We start from the raw sequence: 19,222 nt of genomic DNA on the forward strand, positions 1-19,222 counted from the left end.
AAGGGTACCAAGGGGCCAGGGCATGGGCACAGATCTCACTGACGAGGGGTGCAGTCCCATGCTACCTGAGCAAGGATAGAAGAGCAGGTCTGGTGACAGTGACCAGGGTCAGCCAGACAAGTCCACAGGGATGAGACAAGTCCACAGGGATGAGGCAGGTCCAAGGGAAGGCTGGGAAGTCAGGTCAGGGGATTGGGGTTACCAAGGTGCAGGTGTCCCTACAGTATGGCTCACCAGGGAGGATCAAGGATGTGAGAGGAGGCTTCTCCCAGCTCCTCCTCCTGCAGCACTTTGCCTGGACCGTAATTCCTCATGCTCGTGGGTGGGTCATGGGGAAGAGGTTGCAGAACCTGGTGGTACACTCAGGGTCATGAAACTTATGGAAGGTGTGGAGTTGTTTCAAATGATCAATGAGGACTAAAGCCTGTGGAAATTGTTCTGTTCTCATCTCCACTGAGCTTTAGGTCAGGTCTTGCTTGGCAGTTGGCAATGTGCTGGGGTTTCCTAGTCACGATGTTGAAACAGCTACTCTCATCAAAAGTTTAATTTGACCAACTGGACTTCCTTCTTTGCCTTTTCTTCTGTGTAGGATTTATTTTAAATTACCTTGGGAGAAAAAAAGCACTTTTTTATTACAGCCATTTAAAGGAAACTGTTTCCAAATGCGTGAATAGTAGTGCTTAACCATTAACAAAACATGATTTTATAAAGGTATCACCTTTTGTCTGAGCAGAATGATGGGGATTTGCATATTCAGGTTTAAAAAAAACTTATCTCTTTATAGTAAAATATCTATTCCACAGTCTTTGCATTAATTTTACTTTGTTTAATCCAAGTCATAGCTATAATGCTCGTATGTTCCTCTTCAGGGCCTTAAGTGTGATGAATATAGAAGCAGTTACTGCCAGAAGGGTTTGAAAAGGTTATTGGTGCATGTGGAACTCTTGTTAACTTATGATATTTTATGTCTTTTCAAATTTGTCTTTTGTTTTCCTCTTTGCAGAAGGTAGCCTGTGTTCTTTACAGAGGTTGCTATTACCAATATCATGAGGGTAATCTCATTTCTTCTCAAGGCCTAGGGTTTTGGTACAGGTTTTCTATACCATGCACAAATTGCTTGATTATGTAAAGGTATAACATATATAAAATCTATAGAACATATAACTTGTATAAAATAGAGCCAATGATGACAGCTTTTCTGCAAAAATGTTGCAGCTATTTTGTAAGGGCAGTGGATTTTTTGTAGATGATCATAAAATCTTTTTCTAGCTATACATTGAGATAGTATTAACTTTATTGCACTGGATGACACTGCATGAAAAATTTATGTACTTGCACAAATAAATAGTTTGAAAGAATTTCAGATTTAGCACATTAGATATTTATGGACTGTACCCTGTAAAGATTATAGTAGCTTGTTCTGTCAGGTGACTTTTCTTAAATGTAAAATATAGTGGGAGAATGACTTTCAGTTTTTTTCCTTTTAAAATTTCAAATTTCCAAATATATAGTTTTCACTTGGGGAATATTGGTAGTCTTTGTTGTGTCAAGAGTGCCTGTAGTTATTCCAAAGCATGCTTTATTTCTATTATAATTCTTAATCACAGCATGGAAATGTGAATGAAGTATACTTGTTTGTACAGTAACATTTAAGCATAGACATCAGTACACTGGAGAGAAGAAAGTCCCCAGGACTCAGAGGACCAAAGACCCCACTGTAAACCAGCAGGCAGTTCACCTGGAGGGAAAATAGAACAACTTTTTCGAACAGTGATCAGAAACCAATGACAAGGTACCTATTTTTTAGTTGGAGGAAGCTTAGGGACAAACAATTATTTGTTTTAGAATTTTGCAATTTATTTTAAAATTGAGTTTTGAAGTTTAATTTTTTTAAAGATTGACACAACAGCATGGATTTCTAAAAGTGAATGTTAAAATCTTCAACCTGTTGTTCGTTTGGCTTTCCAACAGCTCCTGGTTCAAACAATGCAAACACAGAAATGGTTGTATCTTTTGTTAGCTTTAGATCTTGTGCTCTAACGGCTCCAGACACTGGAGAATGAACGTTTAGCTTTTTTAAAAACTAAAACAATTAAATAGTGTTTTAGTATGGATTTAAAAGCTTCTGTTTATCAGATATTTTGATTAAATATTGGTTTAGGATCAAACCACAGTTGCCCAGAGAGGTTGTGGAATCTCCATCATTGGAGATACTCAAACCTCAGCTGGCCATGGCCCTGAGCAGCCTGACCTGGTTGGACTTTCTTTGGCAGGAGGTTAGACCAGATGACATCCAGATGTCCTTTCCATCACAAATTATTCTGTAACTCTGTGAAACAGGTTCCTTTAAAAAAAGGACTAAACAACCAAAATAACTCCTGGATACTGAAGGACATTGCTGCTCCTCTATGTTTTACTGTGTTTAGTTCAGCAGCTTGTGGGTAGCCGTGGAACTTCAGCTGCAGGTTTAAGCAAAACTACATTTTAAAATTGTCCATTTTTTATTTTAATACTGGACTTAGATGATTAGGAGATGATACTGTTAGAACTGAACAATAACTTGGAGTGAGTTCTAGCACATAACTGGATACATTTTGATGGTTAAATCACAGGCTAAAACACGTAAGATTTGTTCATGGAGTATGAACGGTCTTTAATGTCTGAATCAGGCAATCTGACTACAGATGAGACTTGAGTCAGTGACATTGTAGATGAATGGTGTGATGAGACCGAGTGAGGAAAGAGGAAAAACACTGTCCACTGAGCATATGTAGGAGTTTGTGAACCATAAATAGTTGCAAAAAGGAAATACAGGGTATGTGTAAAAAGGCAGTGTTAAACAGGATACTGATCAAAGAATCAGTAGAAGCACAGTAGGCAATCTTGCAGTCAGCTGCCCTGCACTATATAATCCAACATGCACTCTGTCAAAAAAGCATTTGGTATTAGTTGCCAAGTCAATATGCGGTGTATGACTTTGAAAAGATCAAGGAGTGTAGGGAGTTCTTTTACTATTGTACTAAGTACCTACACTAATGCAGCAGTCTGTGTTTTCCAAGTCATAGCAAAAATTAAGTGTGGATCTCCTGCTTGGACTGTGCAGAGGGATATTTGTACTTACATGAACTTCTGAGGCATGCGTGTAGCCTTTAATCTCTAAAATAGACAAGGGAATGCAAATGCCCTGGATATAGACCTTGCTGTATTGCTAGATGGCTTGATAAGGTTTTAAGTTCCATTGCTGTGGGTTCCTTTGCCATTTATAATGCCAATAATTAAACATTGTATTTAGTCTGAAATTCCTTTTCACTTCTTGATGTTTGATTTTCTTCAGCTGTAATTTTTCTTTTGGGCCCCAACTAAGGAGGGTTTACAGGGCACAGAGTTGGGGAAGCAAAATGCATTGTTACTTCAAGATGGTTAATGTATGATAATGAATTAAAATAAAATTAGTGGCATAATCAGAGGACACTCTGTAATTTTCGTATGTTAACAAGCTGAAGTAAAGATTGCGAGGAGCCTGGCCCCATCAAAAGGAATTTGAGACTGCTTTTATACTAGCTAAGTTTTTTCCTATTTCTTACCTCAAATCAAGTAAGAAAGCACCTTTTTTCTCTGACAAAGACAAATCTGGAGTGCAACCAAGCATAGCTTTTGGTAAATGGTGACTTGTTCCTAATCTCTTCCAAATAGTATCAGTGTTTTGCTCTGGGGAAATTCAGGAGGTGGGGTGAGAGGGAAGGAGGAAGCAGATGAGCACCTGATTTCTGTGCAAGAGACACATACTGGAGCTGTTCTGTGAATATCTTCATTCCTCTGGAAGAGCAGAGTGGTCGCTACCAGGAAGAGACAGCCTTCATTTCCTCTTGTTTGCAGGCAATACAGGCCGTCTTCTTCATGCTGGTTGCCTTCTTTGAAGGAAGTCTGGCAGAAAGCGGGAACTTCAGAAAGGTGATCTCCAATAACATGTGGCAAGGTGCCTCGAGCTGTGTCAGTAGGAAGCATCCTAAATAAAAGACTTTCAATAGAGAGACAGGACCTCACCCTGAGCCAATTGGCTTTCCCTCCCGTTGCCTTGAGAGCAGAATTTTGCTCCTGGAGAATGCTGGCAGACAAGATCCAAGCTGGCTGTGGTGGAGCTTGAAGACATGAATGAACAATGACGTCCTGGGGGCACTGACATTACTTGGAGAAAATTCTCATAGTACATTAGGACTTGAAGTTCTGAATTTTAAGAATTTGAGATTAACTGAGGTCAGTCTTTCTGTTTATAAGTTAAACCCAACTCGCTCTTTCACCACGGATTCCCTGGGATCAGTGGGTGGTGTGTTTTTTAAAGATGAAACTACTGACCGTGTTGAGGGATGGGAAGAGGTCTGCAGTATTATCTCTGCTCTCTGTGAAGCCCCCTTGCTTTAGAACAAGCTGCCTTCTGGGTAACACCAACTGCAGTGCTTTCGGGTCTGTGCAGCAGGACACCTGCCCCTTTTACATCCTTGGGACCATTTTTTCCTATGTCTTTATCCTTCATTCACTTGGTTGCTTCCTGACATGTTCCTGGCTCTCAGCCATGCCACCCTGCTCTCACTTTCTCCTGCTTCCTTGCCTAAAAGTGGGAATTCCACCCTGGCTGGGTTTCCCTGGGTCAGCAGAGCCACTGTGCCTGGCTGGCATGGGCTGAACCAGAAGCCAGACCTCAACTTGCGCAGGAGACTGGACCTCGTGGCCCCAGGGAGCCGGCTCCCACCTTTGCTTGTGGCGCTGGGATGAACTGGAAGGCGGCTCCCAGGTGAGGTGGCTCCCAGCTTGTTCTGCACACAAGCAGGCACAAAGCTGTGCTGATTTCCTTGACCCCAGGCACCAGCCACGCTTGAGAACTGGCTCCCAGCTCTGCTGCTCACAGAGACAGACAGGAGCTCAGGGTTTGGGCTCCTGCTCTTTCTTCTACAAAGCGTGAAGGGAGCAGGAGACTAGCTCCTGGCCCTGCCTGTGGGTAGGGAGTGTCTCCTGGGAACCAGCTCTCTGTGCCTGCAGAAGCTAGCAGGAGACAAGAGCTGTCTCTTTGCTGACGTTGCTGGAGGAGTTGTACGGCAATTAGAAAGGTGTGTAGCAGTTGGGAACCTCTGGTCTTGAGCTTGTTTGTCGGAAGATATCTTTGCCCTATATTTTTGGCTGAAACAGACTTGTCACACTGAGGTGGGCACCGTCATGTGAGACAAGTACTTCCTCAGATCTTGTTGCTCTTGCCATTAGTTAAAATATGTACAGTCCAGTTCCAGCAATGTATGGTCCATCTTACTGATGGTACAACTTGCTGTATTTCAAATAGTTGTTTCTTCACCAGAAATGCCATGTATTACCAAAAAGTCTGCCAAGCCTGTATAAACTGTTGCCTGGTTACGACTCCTAAACTGAACTAAACTACGAAGCTTGCATTTAGGTTTGATCAAACAAATTTGTCATGCTGCCCCCATCCTGGTAGCAGAGGTCTAGGGTTAAAGTCTGCTTAGTGCTGGAGGTGGTGAGAAGTTTGTGTACCTGCCTGCCATGTACCCCCCATCCCCTGTCCTGGATGTCACTGCTTCTGTAAGGTAACTACAGAAAAGGGGATCTTGAAGTACTGGTATTTTTTGTAGTTGATTTGTTTGAATGTGGAGAACTCTGGGAATAATACAGAAGCCTGAATTATAGTGACACAAAACTTTCATTGTTAGCAGCTTGAAAAGATTATGCTGAAAATTGGTTAGTTCTAGTCATCTTTTTATAAATTGTCTTTTAATTTTAATCTTTTCTTGCTTGACTTTGAAACTTGAATATCTAGTTGGGTCTCTTCTAATCAAATGCGGTGAGTATAAAACTTCACAAATAGCAAGATTGTTCAGAAACTGTTTGTGAGGGTGTTCAAAACTTTATGATAATTTTAGTAAATGGAAAAATTAGGTTTGCTTTACAATATGTTACTAATTTATATGAACAGTATTGCTTTCCTGTTAGAAAATATCATATTTGTTTACATGCTTGTCTCTATTGTTATTTTATTTTATTATTAAATGAACATTTTTCTTTTCTTCCCAGAGGATGCTAAGCAAGTTTTTGGCCAGACCACGATTCATCAGCACATTCCTTTTAACTGGAATTCAGAGTTTGTACAGCTGCATTTTGGAAAGGATAGAAAAAGACACCTAACATACGCGGAGTTCACCCAGTTTTTACTGGTGGGTCTAATACAATACAGTTTGTCAAGACTAATAAGAAGGATACAAAAATCAAAGTATTTGCAAACTTGCCAAATACCGTGCTGGTAGGAAAGTTGAAAGATAGACCAAGTATAGGCTTTTACAGTCAGAGTGCTGGACTTTAATAGTGTGTTGATATATAGTATATACTTATGGTAAAATTGCTGATTCAGGCTAGCTGGTTTTTTTTTTTCTTTTGTTTTTGGCACCTGTGTGCAGAAGCTGATTTTTTTCCTACGCTGTTGTGTAGACAGAGACATGAAATTAAAAACCTAGACCTCTTAAGTCTGAAAATCTCCTGTATATTTAAATCCATGAGTCAAAGAATGTTAAATAACAGTATTGAACATTTTGGACCCAGTTGCCAGACTGGTGTTGAGAAGTACTTCTGTCTGTAAACAGCATGTTTACCAAACGTGTATTTAATTCAGTGCTGATATCCAATAAAGATGTTTTGCTGCAAGCCCTTTCCACACACTTCTTTACTTTTGACCTTTTTTGAATTAAGAGTATCTCAGATAGGGAAAGGCTATTTAGCTTTGCTTGTGGTATATAGAGAATAAAATACTACCTTTCTTTTGCAAGGAATTCTTGGCTATTCATACTTCGGGGTACTTTGTTACAGAAAGTAAAATATTGTGCTAATAAAATGTAAACAGATTATCTGTATTTCAGCAGTACTGTTAAAAATAGTCTTCAGTAGGAAAAGTGATCCTTGAAGTGGTGAAACACGTGAGTTTCTTATTTGTATTCCTTCTGAATACTTAATGCCTGTATTAGTATTTACACTAGAGAGTTTTAAAATGGGAACCTGCTTCAAGACTGCAAGGTTTCTTTTTTTCTTGTTTACACAAGTATGTTAGTTCACAGTAGGAGGTGGTATCATTTTGATGAGGAATAATTAAGATAATGCTATTGAGACAAATGTTTCAAATTGACTTTGTAGAACAGAGCCTAATTAACTTTGTATGAAGAGGACGTCAGGTATGACATGATTAAATTGTATTCCCTTAGGTTTTGTATTGACTATTGTAACTCCTAAGTAGCTAAGGCGTAGACCAGTTTTGTGATGGAATAGTGAACTAGAACCTCTTTTAGATAAAAAAGCAAATGTGTTACTTGATTAGGAAAAACCACCCCTGGCTACATGCTCTGGTGTTCTACTACCTCCTTCCAACTACAGAATAAGACCTGGATATGTACCCTGATTTTGGTGGATTAAAATCACAGTCTTAACAGAGTACCGGTCCTGTTTGCCTCATGCGTCTGTTTGTTTAGATATCTGAGAACAACCTGAAGAAAACCCAGAATGAGAAAAAGGATACTTTTTTCCTCCAAAAAAGGGGAGTAGCGGTGAGAGAGGTTAGAGCCACAGACCTAAAAGAGCCTGTAACCTCATGGCTGGGTATTTGGAAGAGCTGAGTTCTTTCTTTGTGTCTTTGGGTTCTTTCATGTTTTTTCTTTGAATTAGGAAAAGCAAGAGCTGAGGCAGCAGTTTTCTAACTTTGGAGATGAGTCCTAACTACAAGGCTTTCTCATCCTGTGGAGGGGTGTTCCTCTTTCCTTGTCTGAAAGGACTTTCCTTGGATGTGATCATATTCTGGGGAGAATTGTATTTGGTTTTGGTATGCCTTGCCCCTGCCTTTTTTTTTTTAAACCAGCTCCACTGCAAAGTGGATCTTGGCTAGTTGGAGTGCAGAGTAAAAGGTTGTTTTAGAACGCATCAGTGGTCCTCATGAGCCAGGCAGCCCTTTTGGTGATGATCCATATAGGACAAAAAGAGGGAGGAAAAGCATAAACCTGGAGACAAAGGATGATGATTCTGGGTGTCCTCTAGAGAGTTGAGATGCATTCAGGAAAAGTTCTAAGGCTGCTAATAAAGATGCTCTCAGCATTGTTGCAGGCAGCAAGGACTTTCAAATAAATTAATTGTCCTAAGATTCTGCCGAAGCTGTCTGCTATCAGTACAGTTTGTTAGGATGCTCAGTCAGTCACAGTAATTGGGTACATCTGCCTACCCACTTTCTAGAACTGTAAATCTTTGAAACGCCTAGGTTTCCCAGGTGATTCTTGCTTTGCAGCATTGTATTATAGATACTGAAGTTTGGACACACAACTCTCAGCACAAATTGGAGAGTTAATGTTCACAGGCATAGAAATCTTCCTTTAAGCTCTGTAACCTGTGGTAGTCAGCCTTTCCTTCTGACATTCTGCCTGTGCATGAGTCAGTCTCCTTGGTCTGATGTCTAGACCTTGGACCTTAGACAGCAGGAGACCACAGTGGATACCAAATTACCTTTCTGCATTCCTGATGTGTGAATGCTCTTTACATTGCACTTAACATGGACCAGATGGTTCTGTAAGGCGCTTCAGGTACTGCTTTGTAAGTACAATGCAATTTGCAACTTTTAATGAAATAATCCAGCTAGATTCAAATTCATTCACGCTGGGTCCTATTATGCCACATAAAATTTTTACATATTCATTATCTGTCGCAGCATTTGGGGTAATCATCACTTCTGGCAAAGCTGAAGATATGTGGAAAATAGCATTATTATATTTGATCCACACACAAGATGGATCTCTCTGACTTTTAAGTAAGAAGAGTTTATGTGGGATTCTGAATATTTACATCCTGCCACCACTTTTTTTGTCTACAGTAACAGAGATTCCCAAACGTATAGCCTCCAAACTGTTTGACTCTAATACAGTTAACAGTCTATTTGCATCAGCCCAGAGCTCAAGGTGTGTTGTATTACCCTGCTTCTCATTTTGCTAGCTTAAAATTAGCTTATATATCTCCACTATATATCCATCACATCTATATGTTTGGATACGGTCATGTTCCATCATCACGTAAGTGGCAAGTCTGCTTCATGAAGAGCAACACTGGCCCCTTTCTCAGCATGTAAAATCTATTCCGCAGGATGAATTTTAACATAGGCTTACATGTGGGCCTGGTAAATCCATTTCCACATTGTCTGGGAATTTATTTGTGCCCAGCATATTAGCTGGTGAAGTAGTACTCTTTATAATTGAACCCTGGGATCTACTCCAGTGGAAATGATTGTGCTGTATCTGATGACTTGTAGATCCATTGGGATGGAACCCAAACATAAATCTCTTAAGTGGAAAGTAAAGAAGCTTTTAATGAGCTGTAAGTGAAAGCTGAGGTTTTTACATCTCTAGATAGGAAATAATTTCATGAAAATTCTGGTGCCAGCATGCCTGCCATGATGTGCAAATTAATTTTTCACAAAGTCCTATACTACCTGGGGGAATTCTGGACTTCCAGCATCAAGGGAGAAGCTTGTTTTCTAAGTATCTAAGTTTACAGAAAGTCTAGTCAGAGAAGATTCTTTAGAATGTATAATTTGTATTGCAAAGCAATGAGGATTGTATTTCTTCCAACCTTCATTTGTCTAGGTAAACAATATTGGACTGAAATAGGTGAAACAATAAAAATTATTGCAAGTCAGATAGCATCTCTAAACACTACAACTTTGTTTTATTGTTTTTCAGTTTATCTTTAAGGTGGTATTTTTTATCTTAGCTGCATATACACAGCATAAGCAATGTTACAAATGTCTCATAAAGATTTCCCTGATAAATTGCTGGTAGCTACTGAGCCTCATTTTGAAACGTAGTTAGTCATGCTGTGAGATGTCTCAACTTTCAGGCTTGGAGACCGAGGGAGTAGATAGCCTTTCTTTTGCATTAAACACTTTAAGGAGTTTATTACGTTGTTATGCAATGTACAGTGATTAAAGAAGTGATATCTGTCTGGGTTTTTTTTGTGCCAAACTTTATAGGTGGAATTTAGTTTTGAGACTAAGTGTGTTACCATGTAATGGTCTGCATGTTCTTGTATGCCGTGTCACTGCCATGGTCATGGTTTGGGAATGTCATGTGGCTGAAGGTCCCTGTGCTTTTCTTCTGCTCAGTGCAACTGGAAAATGCATAGCACAGCTGAAAATAACCGTAGCCTAAAAAGACCCTACCATTCTGAGAAGGTGGGATGAATCTTCTCCATCTATTTGCAGTATGCTTAAACCATTTCATTTGTGAACGAAAGAGGAGGTGCAAATAGGGAGCTCCGGGAGACTGACATCATCCTATTCAGAGTTTTGTCTTGCTGTCTGTCTACAGCTAAGTGGCTCTTTTGTAGCTGCCGAGAACATGGGGAAATGGCAGCACTGAGTCCTTGACCATGTGTTTAACCAGGTGGGATAATTCTTTTGTCTAGTGGGTTCCACAGGTACCAAGAAGACTGAAAGGAATCACGTTAGCAAGGATAGGATGGGGTGATTTGGCTTGTACTCAACTGTAGTACTAACAGCCCTTTTGCACTTAGCTGGGTTATGACAAGAAACATGCACTTAACGTACCTCTCTGGAACATGAGTCCTGCTTTGCTTCTGTGGCTGAGACGTCACTGTCAGCCAAGGTCCCACCAGTGGTATACGTACCTCCAAATTTGCTGATAGGTGTACACAGATGGTAAGAGATTGGACTTCTGTAAGTGGTGTCCAGGTTTTTTACTGCATTATAGTGCTGGATTCTGCCAGCACAACACTGCCAGCAATTTCAGTGGTTAAAACAAATTGAATAAGAGGGGAAGAAGAAAGCAACATTCACAGTTTCCCATGTAATCCTGCTGCAAAATTCAATTTATTTTTTCTTTGGTGATGCTGCCACTTAATGACAAACATTTTTGTTCATTCGTTCATACATTTCTACCTGCCAGGTGTATTTAGGGATAGAAGAGTTATTATACCTAACCTCTCTTCAGAGCTCCCTGCTTCCCGAGTAGCTGCCCGCCTCAAGCTGACGAAATTTTTTTGTGTTCTTGTGCTCCTCCCACTGTAAATCTCCCGAAATTGCTTGCTTCCAAATTCCTGTTGAAATTATAGTTACAATTGTAGTGAAGCAAGAGCTTACATGGCTGCATCCAGCCAGAGTGAATATTATTGCTGAATTGTAACACCTCCACATAGGGGGCTATAATGTAAAGGAAACGTGACAGAACTGAAATTGTAACACTTCAAATTATAACCCCCACAAGTGTTTCTCATCAAAAGCAGAAATTTCTGAATAATTCTGAGAGTGAAACAGTGTTGAAACATTGATCAGTCCTTTCCTCCCCACCCTTTTCCTCTTTCTGCCTAATATTAGGAGATTTTCATCATACCTTTCAGGTCAGGATGCAGTGTTTTAATTAGAAATTAGGACTGAAATTGGAGATGTCTGGAGGCTGAAATGAAAGGACAAGCATGGTTTGAGAGGCAGCATGCACCGGTGGTTGTGGTGTGAGCTGAATGAGCTGAAGTAGGGGTGGCAGCTGCAGGCCTCTGGCAGGTCTGATGCTACACCGATTGAATTTGCCTTTTGCCCTTCATTCTCTATTCCCTTGAACACTGCTGTGAGATAAATATCAACTTTCAGGAGATCATATTCACTGTGAATACATCGTGCTGGTGATTCTTGACTAGCCTGAGTCTTGGCTTAGTATGACTTTTAAGGCATATATTTGCAAATATAATGGAAATAATGAGATAGTGTCAAGGTCCACTGCAAGACTTGCTTAGTATTGCTGACATACTTTTGCTCTGATTCCATTTTCTGAATAAGTGATTATGAATATGTATTCAGACTAAGCACTGTATTTTTAGGGAATAAGTTTTTATAAGCCTTATTTAAAGGGAGGACATGGCAATGATATTTTCCTCCGTTCAGCAAAGAAATACAGAGTGGGAAGTCTTAACTACATCACCAAAAGGTCTTTCTGGTTTTGGCAAACCTGTAGAACTGAACAAGAAGTTCATATGTATTATCAAGTTACTATCTGTGCAAGATCGTTCCTTTTAAATGAAAAGTAAAAAAATTAAAAAGTAGTCTAACAGTAATTCATGAAGAAAGGGTGAAGGTCACAGTAGGAAAAGGATACAGTTTTGAGAAAGTAAATGCCTTTTTTCTCCCCTCTTCTCTCAGGGGTACATTTGAATCACAAAATGAGATTATCAGGTGGTTGCATCAGATAATGCTTGTGATTGATCTCTGCCTGTTACTACTGCTGAAATACTGAGAATTGATCTTTAATCAGTTGTGATACAAAGAATTCTAACTAAACTGCTGGTGTCTTTTGTAGACAAATAACTTTGTTTTAATGAGGATGCTTTTTGAGCGAATGCTTTCAAGATTAGTGGATGTCTACGTGGAGATCTCTGATGATTGCATTATCCTTGTTCAATGAGTAGCAAACGCTTTTACAGAAAGTATTTTGACCTGCTGTGACACATGCAATAAACTGGATAATACACATCATGGAACACTTTAATCTCCATGAGTGGGAGATTACCTGCACTGGTGTGTTGATACGTGTCCTCCATTTCTCAGTTAAATGAATTGCATGACCTAATGTCCAGACAGCAGAGAAGTCATGATGGTTGTCCTAGATATTGAGCTCAGTGATAGAGACCATATTTGTCACTGATAGAAAAGCCTGAAAGTTACACATCCAATATCCAGGGAAAATTAGATTGCATGTTGTCGTGTTTTGTTAAATACGAGATATCTTGTAGGATTGCATTATATAAAATCTAACTACTAAGGTGATGATTTTGAACCTAACTTCTTTTTTTTTTTAATGTGTTTTCAGGAGATACAGTTAGAACATGCAAAACAAGCCTTTGTGCAGAGAGACAACGCTCAGGCTGGAAGAGTCACAGCTATGGACTTCAGGGACATTATGGTCACTATCCGGCCACACATGCTGACACCATTTGTAGAAGAATGTCTAGTAGCTGTGAGTAGTTCTGGTATCCCGACTGGCAAAGACCTGGGATATAGATGTGGGATTCCTTTTTTATGTACCTCAACCACTGTATGTGGCACGTAGTTCAGCTTATGGATGCATGTTTTTAAGTCTAGCAGTTATTATCTACGCATATGAAAGTTAACCCTCATTGCAGAATATGTATCCTCAATGTTCCTGGTCTCCTGAGACAAAAGACAAAGCAGGTATATGGACCTTAGTAGTGGCCTACAAATGTAGAGCTTGCCTGACTATTTCCAGTCATTCCATCACAGTAGACTGTGTCAAATATGTTAAATACCATTGCATCCCACTTAGGAAGTCATCCTCAAAGGACTTGTTTTGTAATGTTAGGTCTAAGCTCCTGAGTGTAATTTCCAAGTACCTGGGACAGTGAATGGGAATGAACTGGAATCACCCAAGGATGTTCAATATATATTAACTGATAGTTGTTACACTTGAGTGTACACTTTTTTCAGTGTGAAGTGCATAAACCAAATTAAATATTACAATTCTGCAATTTCACTGAAGAAAAAAAACCCCAAACATTTGATTTTGACCACAGTTTCTAATCTTGGGAACTTGTAACAGCACCTTCCAAGTAATCCAAAGTCTGGCCATATCCATGTTTAAAGAAATCTGTTCTGCTTTGACTTGCAAGGGAGAATTCCAGGGGGGGTGTGAAGTGATGAGAACTGCAAACTCTGGACAGAATATTGGAAGAAGCATACAGCAAAAAGCATAGCCAGAAGACTTAGGGACTGACAATGAGATCTGATACTTTCTCCCTTGATTCTCTCCTCAGTCTTGTTACCAGCTTTCTTGGGTCATATACTCTTTCATAAAACATAAGATTTTTGATTCTTCCTCAAAATCAATTAAATTTTGGCAAGCATATGCATTGTTTTCAGAAATTTGCTTGATCACCAATCTTATACTTTAAATAGGGAATTGATTCAATAATTTTGCTGTGTGCAGACCCAACACCAGTTTAAAATAAAGTTTTAGGCTCAGTTCTCATTTGAGAATGAATAACTGTTTGAACCTTATTGTTCCCATTTTGTTTGACTGCCTGATACAAGCCTGAGAGCTTACTGCTGGTTTTCCATGACTTGAAATGCCTGTGAATTTAAATGTTTCAGTTGACCTTTTTCAGAATATGTTTTGATTTTGTTGAAATTTTCTGTATAGTAATATACTTTACATGTAGAAGTAGATTTCCTCATTACTAGAAATAAGCCAACTTATGAAACATTTCCAAGTGAAGCAGTACTGAAACTTGAACTTTGTAAATTACTACTGGTTATGTTGCTATAATCCTGCATATGTATTTGTTTAGGTTTGTAGGGTGGGGAGAGTTTTACATTCTGGTCATGATTAGTTTCAGTAACATAAGAATCTTTCATAGTTTTCTTTATTTTGCAGGTTTTTTTTAAAAGCAAGCCTGCGCTACTGTCGCTCTTGTAAAATAACATTGTTTGAAAACCTTCATTTCAAGATTTTTCTTAGTCTTGTAACAGTGTCTTTACTCTTTTCTTCTTTTACTGTCTCTACTCTAGGCTGCTGGAGGTACCACTTCCCATCAGGTCAGCTTTTCTTATTTTAATGGATTTAATTCTCTCCTTAACAACATGGAGCTCATTAGAAAGATCTACAGTACTCTGGCTGGAAATAGAAAAGATGTGGAAGTCACTAAGGGTTGGTAGAAATGTTTGCAGTCTGGAAGTTTCCTTGGGTGTTTGGTTGGGGCGGGTGGAGGGAAAGACCTCATCTGTATGCTTTTAAATCAATGGGAGGGGGAGAAAGCCTGCCTCATTAGCATTCCTTGGTATGCCACTCAGTTTTGTACACTCCTGTTGGAGTCCACCCTCCAGGTTTTTCATTTTGTTTCAATCAGAAAAAGGTCCTAGTAAACTGGTGGTGGGGGCAGGGTGAGGAAAGTATGTAAAGATATTTAAAAGTTTAAAAAACTTCCTAGGACTCCTGCCAAATTGGCAGCCTATTAAAGTGACCTTCAAGGGTAGTTGAAGAATTCCATAAACTTGTATTGGCGACACAGTAAGCTGATCTACAAGCTTGGAACAAGATGTTATCTGCTATATCTAACCACTTTTATAGAGAATTCCCTGTGCAATGCCAAAGTTTCATTAATGTGGCCTACTGGGACTATGCATGAAAAGTTCCACATCTCTTGACTCCTGAGGTTTTTTTCTGTTTGCTTTTTATTTTATTTTTTTTCCCTCTGACTGGCAACTGATTGATACCGTATGTCAGATATCCTAAATCCTGCTGATAGTGCTAAGCTTTAAGACCAGAGAGTTGTACTTACTTGCATGAAGGATAGACTATTTAAAACATACATTTACATAGTGGCAGAAACACTTTTGTGGTGGGTCACTTTTGTTCCCCTTCTCCCTCCCCCACCAGCATCTTCTACTTAATACTAAAATGTAAAGCAGCTCTGGGGTGCTCTGGATTATTTGTTCTAGTTTGATTAGTTTTTCTTTTCTGTATTTTTATTCTGCTGCAGAGGAGTTTGTTCTGGCAGCTCAGAAATTTGGTCAGGTTACACCCATGGAAGTTGACATCTTGTTTCAGTTAGCAGATCTATATGAGCCACGGGGGTAAGTGGAGAATTATCTGTCCTCCTCTCTTTCCTTTCCTCCTCTCTCCTTGGAAGGAGTGGGAGGTGGTATTGGGGAACAGGATTGTGTAGTAGTGGCCACATGCAGGTAACTTTTTGTGATTTGAAAACCCATCTCTAAGCAAATGCTAAGCTGAATTAATTTCCTCAGGCGCATGACGTTAGCTGATATTGAAAGAATTGCTCCTCTGGAGGAAGGGACATTGCCTTACAACCTGGCTGAGGCTCAGAGGCAGGTAAGAACAGAAGCGTATGATGCTATTATCTGTTTCCAGTGCCAGGTAAATAGATAGCCAACCTCCTTCTGTGTTGTCAGCTACGTTGCTTTTCTCTTGTGTTCTGTAATATCTGTGAGGAATACCTTCTTGTTAAAATTTATTTTTAAGCTGTGTCACGTACTCTCCATCTCTTCTCTGTGCCCCTTTCTCTTGGGCTGCATTTGGACAGGTTAAATGCAATTTAATTTGGAAAGATAAAATGTATATGAGTGTCACCCAGCCATTCAGTAAATATTAGGTGTATACCTAATTAAGGTGTTTATGTTTTGTGATTCTGTTGCTCTCTGTTCTTTTTAATGAGGAAAGAAGACTTCCTGCTTCGAATATGGATAGCAAATTCAGCATCTAGCCTATTAAATGGCAGCCCTTGTTCTGAACACACACGCAAGTTCCTGGCTTCAGAGTGTTCTCTACTTTGCCTTAAGCTCTGCTGAATATCAAAATAGGAGAGATTATGTTTAGTCTACCATTACAGTTTCAGTAAAAGCATTAATATTCTCTGCATTTCCAAAAACTAAAGGCTTTCGATGGTATAACAGCAAATGAACTTCTGTTGTCTTTGAGGCAAAAAAAAAAAAAGAAAAAAAGAAAAGGAATGTTGTTCAAAGGTCAAACCTGTTGACCTTTTAGTTTTCATATTATTTTATCATATCTTATATTTTCATTGACACAAGTTTCTGTACAGATAGATTTAAAACTAACCCTCTGTTTCTGTTTCTCTCTTTCTCTGTCTCTATTTTGAGGCAGTCTTAACTTTGTGTCTTGTGAGACTAAGGGGTTTTTTGCTGGTTTTTTTTTTTTTTCCTGCTCTGGGTCTGTGCGGAGACGCCAGTTTGACCACAATGAGTTGATGCAGGCTACATTTTTAGGACTACCAGACCATAAGCCAGGCCTCTGGGTGTGTGTGTGTGTGTGTGTGTACACATGCATCTCTTGCTTCTCTTTCTTCTTCTCCTCCCTCCCCTACATGTGAACACCCCCACCACCACTCCAAGACAGTATCTAGGGTGGCGGTTTTATGTTTGTTTGAGCAGTGACTAAATGTTGACTATGCTGGGATGAATTCAAATGAGTTGGCTCCCAAAAGCTCACCGTCTATTCCTAGAAGACTTCTAAAGGAGTTAAAAGCATCTGCATTGGACTGAATATCAAGTAACGTAAGTTACAATAGGTGGCAGTAAAATGTAGCCAAAAATGAGGTGCTGAAAGTAGCAGCTTCTTCAATTTTTGCTTTGGGGCCACTGTCTTTGCTAGTATGATTTATGCTGTTTTAAGAGGCTAGGATATATGAACCTGCTTAAATCTACAATTTCTTCTGCATATGTGTCCTACCTTTTCATTTTTCCGTCCAATTCCTCTTTAATGTCAGCTGCTTGATGCTAAGACTGAAAAGATTTTCAGCTACACTGATACCTTCAATTTATTTTCTGGCCAACTCCATGCACACTGGAACATTAGCTAAAACTTGAACACGTTTTCAGGAAAAAATATATCCGTATTTTTATTTTGTCCTTTTACTTGTAGTATCCTAAAAAAAAAGTATTACAAAAAGTGATAGTACGTATGGAAGGCTTAATGCCCCTGCAGAACTTCTGTTTTCCTAATTCTTTTCTTTCATTAGATAGAAATTTTAAATCTGGAGCACTTCTGCAATTTATTTTTCATTGGGTTGAATCTAGCACTCATAGACTGTGAGCAAAATTAAGTTTTGCTTTATGAAACCTTATTTTCCTTTGGCTAATATGTATGAACAATGCTTGCATAGTTGATGGCCTGAGAAGTAACAGGTATACCTGGTTTTGGCAACAGTAGAATGAAATTCCAAACTGGAGTTGCTTTTAGCTGTAGAAAATTAATGACTTGTGATGCAATATGTGTGCCCTCATATGCACATTTAGACCATTGATTTTGGAGTTTTATAATTTTGTTGTAGTATCAGTCTGTTTTTGCTATTCCAGTCTGAAGAGGCTACATTATACAGCACTTAGAAATCAGTGGAAAAGAAATAGTAGTTGAAAACAAAATCTCCAGTTTATGGTGGGATTTTTTTCCAGGTATCTGTATATTTATCTCTGTCTGATCATGAGATGTTCTCTCATGAAATACAATGTTCTGATTTTTTTTCTTGTCTTTCCTTTTAAATCCTGTCTTGACAGAAAGCTTCAGGTGATGTGTCTCGACCTATTCTCATCCAGATTGCAGAATCGGCATACAGATTTGCCCTTGGTTCGGTTGCTGGAGGTTAGTCATGGCTGAGCAAAAGAATATTCATCTTCACTGTTTCGGTTTTTTCTTCTCCTGCCCTTCTTCCCTTTCTGCCTTTCATTTAAGTGTGGAAGGCTTCTCATTTTTTCCCTTGGAGCTGTGTCTAAGGGATGGGTTGACTATAAGATTGAAGGGGAAGGGGTCATCTGGTCTACAAGAGTTTTGGAATTTACGAGCTATTGGAGTTTGCAGATGGTGTTGCTATTTCATTTGTGACCAAACCAGTTTCAGAAGAATCAGATTAATAGTGATGTAGGGCCAGGAAGTGCTTTTGGTTAAAACTAGGAGGTAGTTTAATGTATCCAGAATATATAGTGGAGGAAAAAAGATACAAGTGATACTTGAGATGTAAATGTGGAAGATGACTGTGGCAGTCAAACACGGCAAATGCAAAATCATGTTTTCTTATAGCTTGATTTTTATTTGCAGCTGTTGGAGCCACTGCAGTCTACCCAATTGATTTGGTAAAAACTCGAATGCAAAACCAGCGCTCTACAGGCTCTTTTGTGGGAGAACTTATGTATAAAAACAGCTTTGATTGCTTCAAGAAAGTGCTACGTTATGAAGGTTTCTTTGGGCTTTATAGAGGTAAGTTTAAAAGGTGGTATATACTAATGATAAGATACTAATAAAAGTTCAGTGGGCCTCTGGATTTTTAAGCTTTTTTTGTTGAGACTTCAATTTTTGCCTGGTTTGTGCTTTTGCTTCTACTCTGTTACAGATGAAGTGTTTGCAAACTTCTTGATAATTAAAACTTCACTGTAATGAGAACATTCTAGGAACTCTCTGTCCCTTCCTTCCTCACCTGCAATAGGGCAACAATAGCAATTTCCTACAGCAAAAGTATACTGTTAGTCAAGTTTTTATTTCCTTAGCAGTCCTTAATACCAAGAATGCTTTGTCCTGTTTGATAAGAAGTTAGATCATCTGGTTTTGTTTTTTTTGTTTGTGTTCCTTCTTATCTGTTTTCTTTCTGTTTAAAAATA

General features: G+C 39.2%; 1 protein-coding gene across 6 annotated transcripts in view; it reads left to right on the forward strand.

Annotated features, from left to right (window-relative positions):
* Positions 1–19,222, forward strand: part of SLC25A13 (solute carrier family 25 member 13) — a 105,120-nt gene that overhangs the window by 46,395 nt on the left and 39,503 nt on the right. For all 6 annotated transcript variants that reach the window (XM_049798832.1, XM_049798833.1, XM_049798829.1 and 3 more), the window contains 7 exons: positions 6,076–6,215; positions 12,894–13,040; positions 14,609–14,747; positions 15,580–15,673; positions 15,845–15,929; positions 18,128–18,212; positions 18,666–18,824. In XM_049798832.1, the coding sequence (XP_049654789.1) occupies positions 6,076–6,215; positions 12,894–13,040; positions 14,609–14,747; positions 15,580–15,673; positions 15,845–15,929; positions 18,128–18,212; positions 18,666–18,824 (849 nt within the window). The remainder of the gene's footprint in view (positions 1–6,075; positions 6,216–12,893; positions 13,041–14,608; positions 14,748–15,579; positions 15,674–15,844; positions 15,930–18,127; positions 18,213–18,665; positions 18,825–19,222) is intronic.

The sequence above is a fragment of the Accipiter gentilis genome, chromosome 4 (assembly GCF_929443795.1).
Source record: "Accipiter gentilis chromosome 4, bAccGen1.1, whole genome shotgun sequence".
Lineage (NCBI taxonomy): Eukaryota > Metazoa > Chordata > Aves > Accipitriformes > Accipitridae > Astur > Astur gentilis.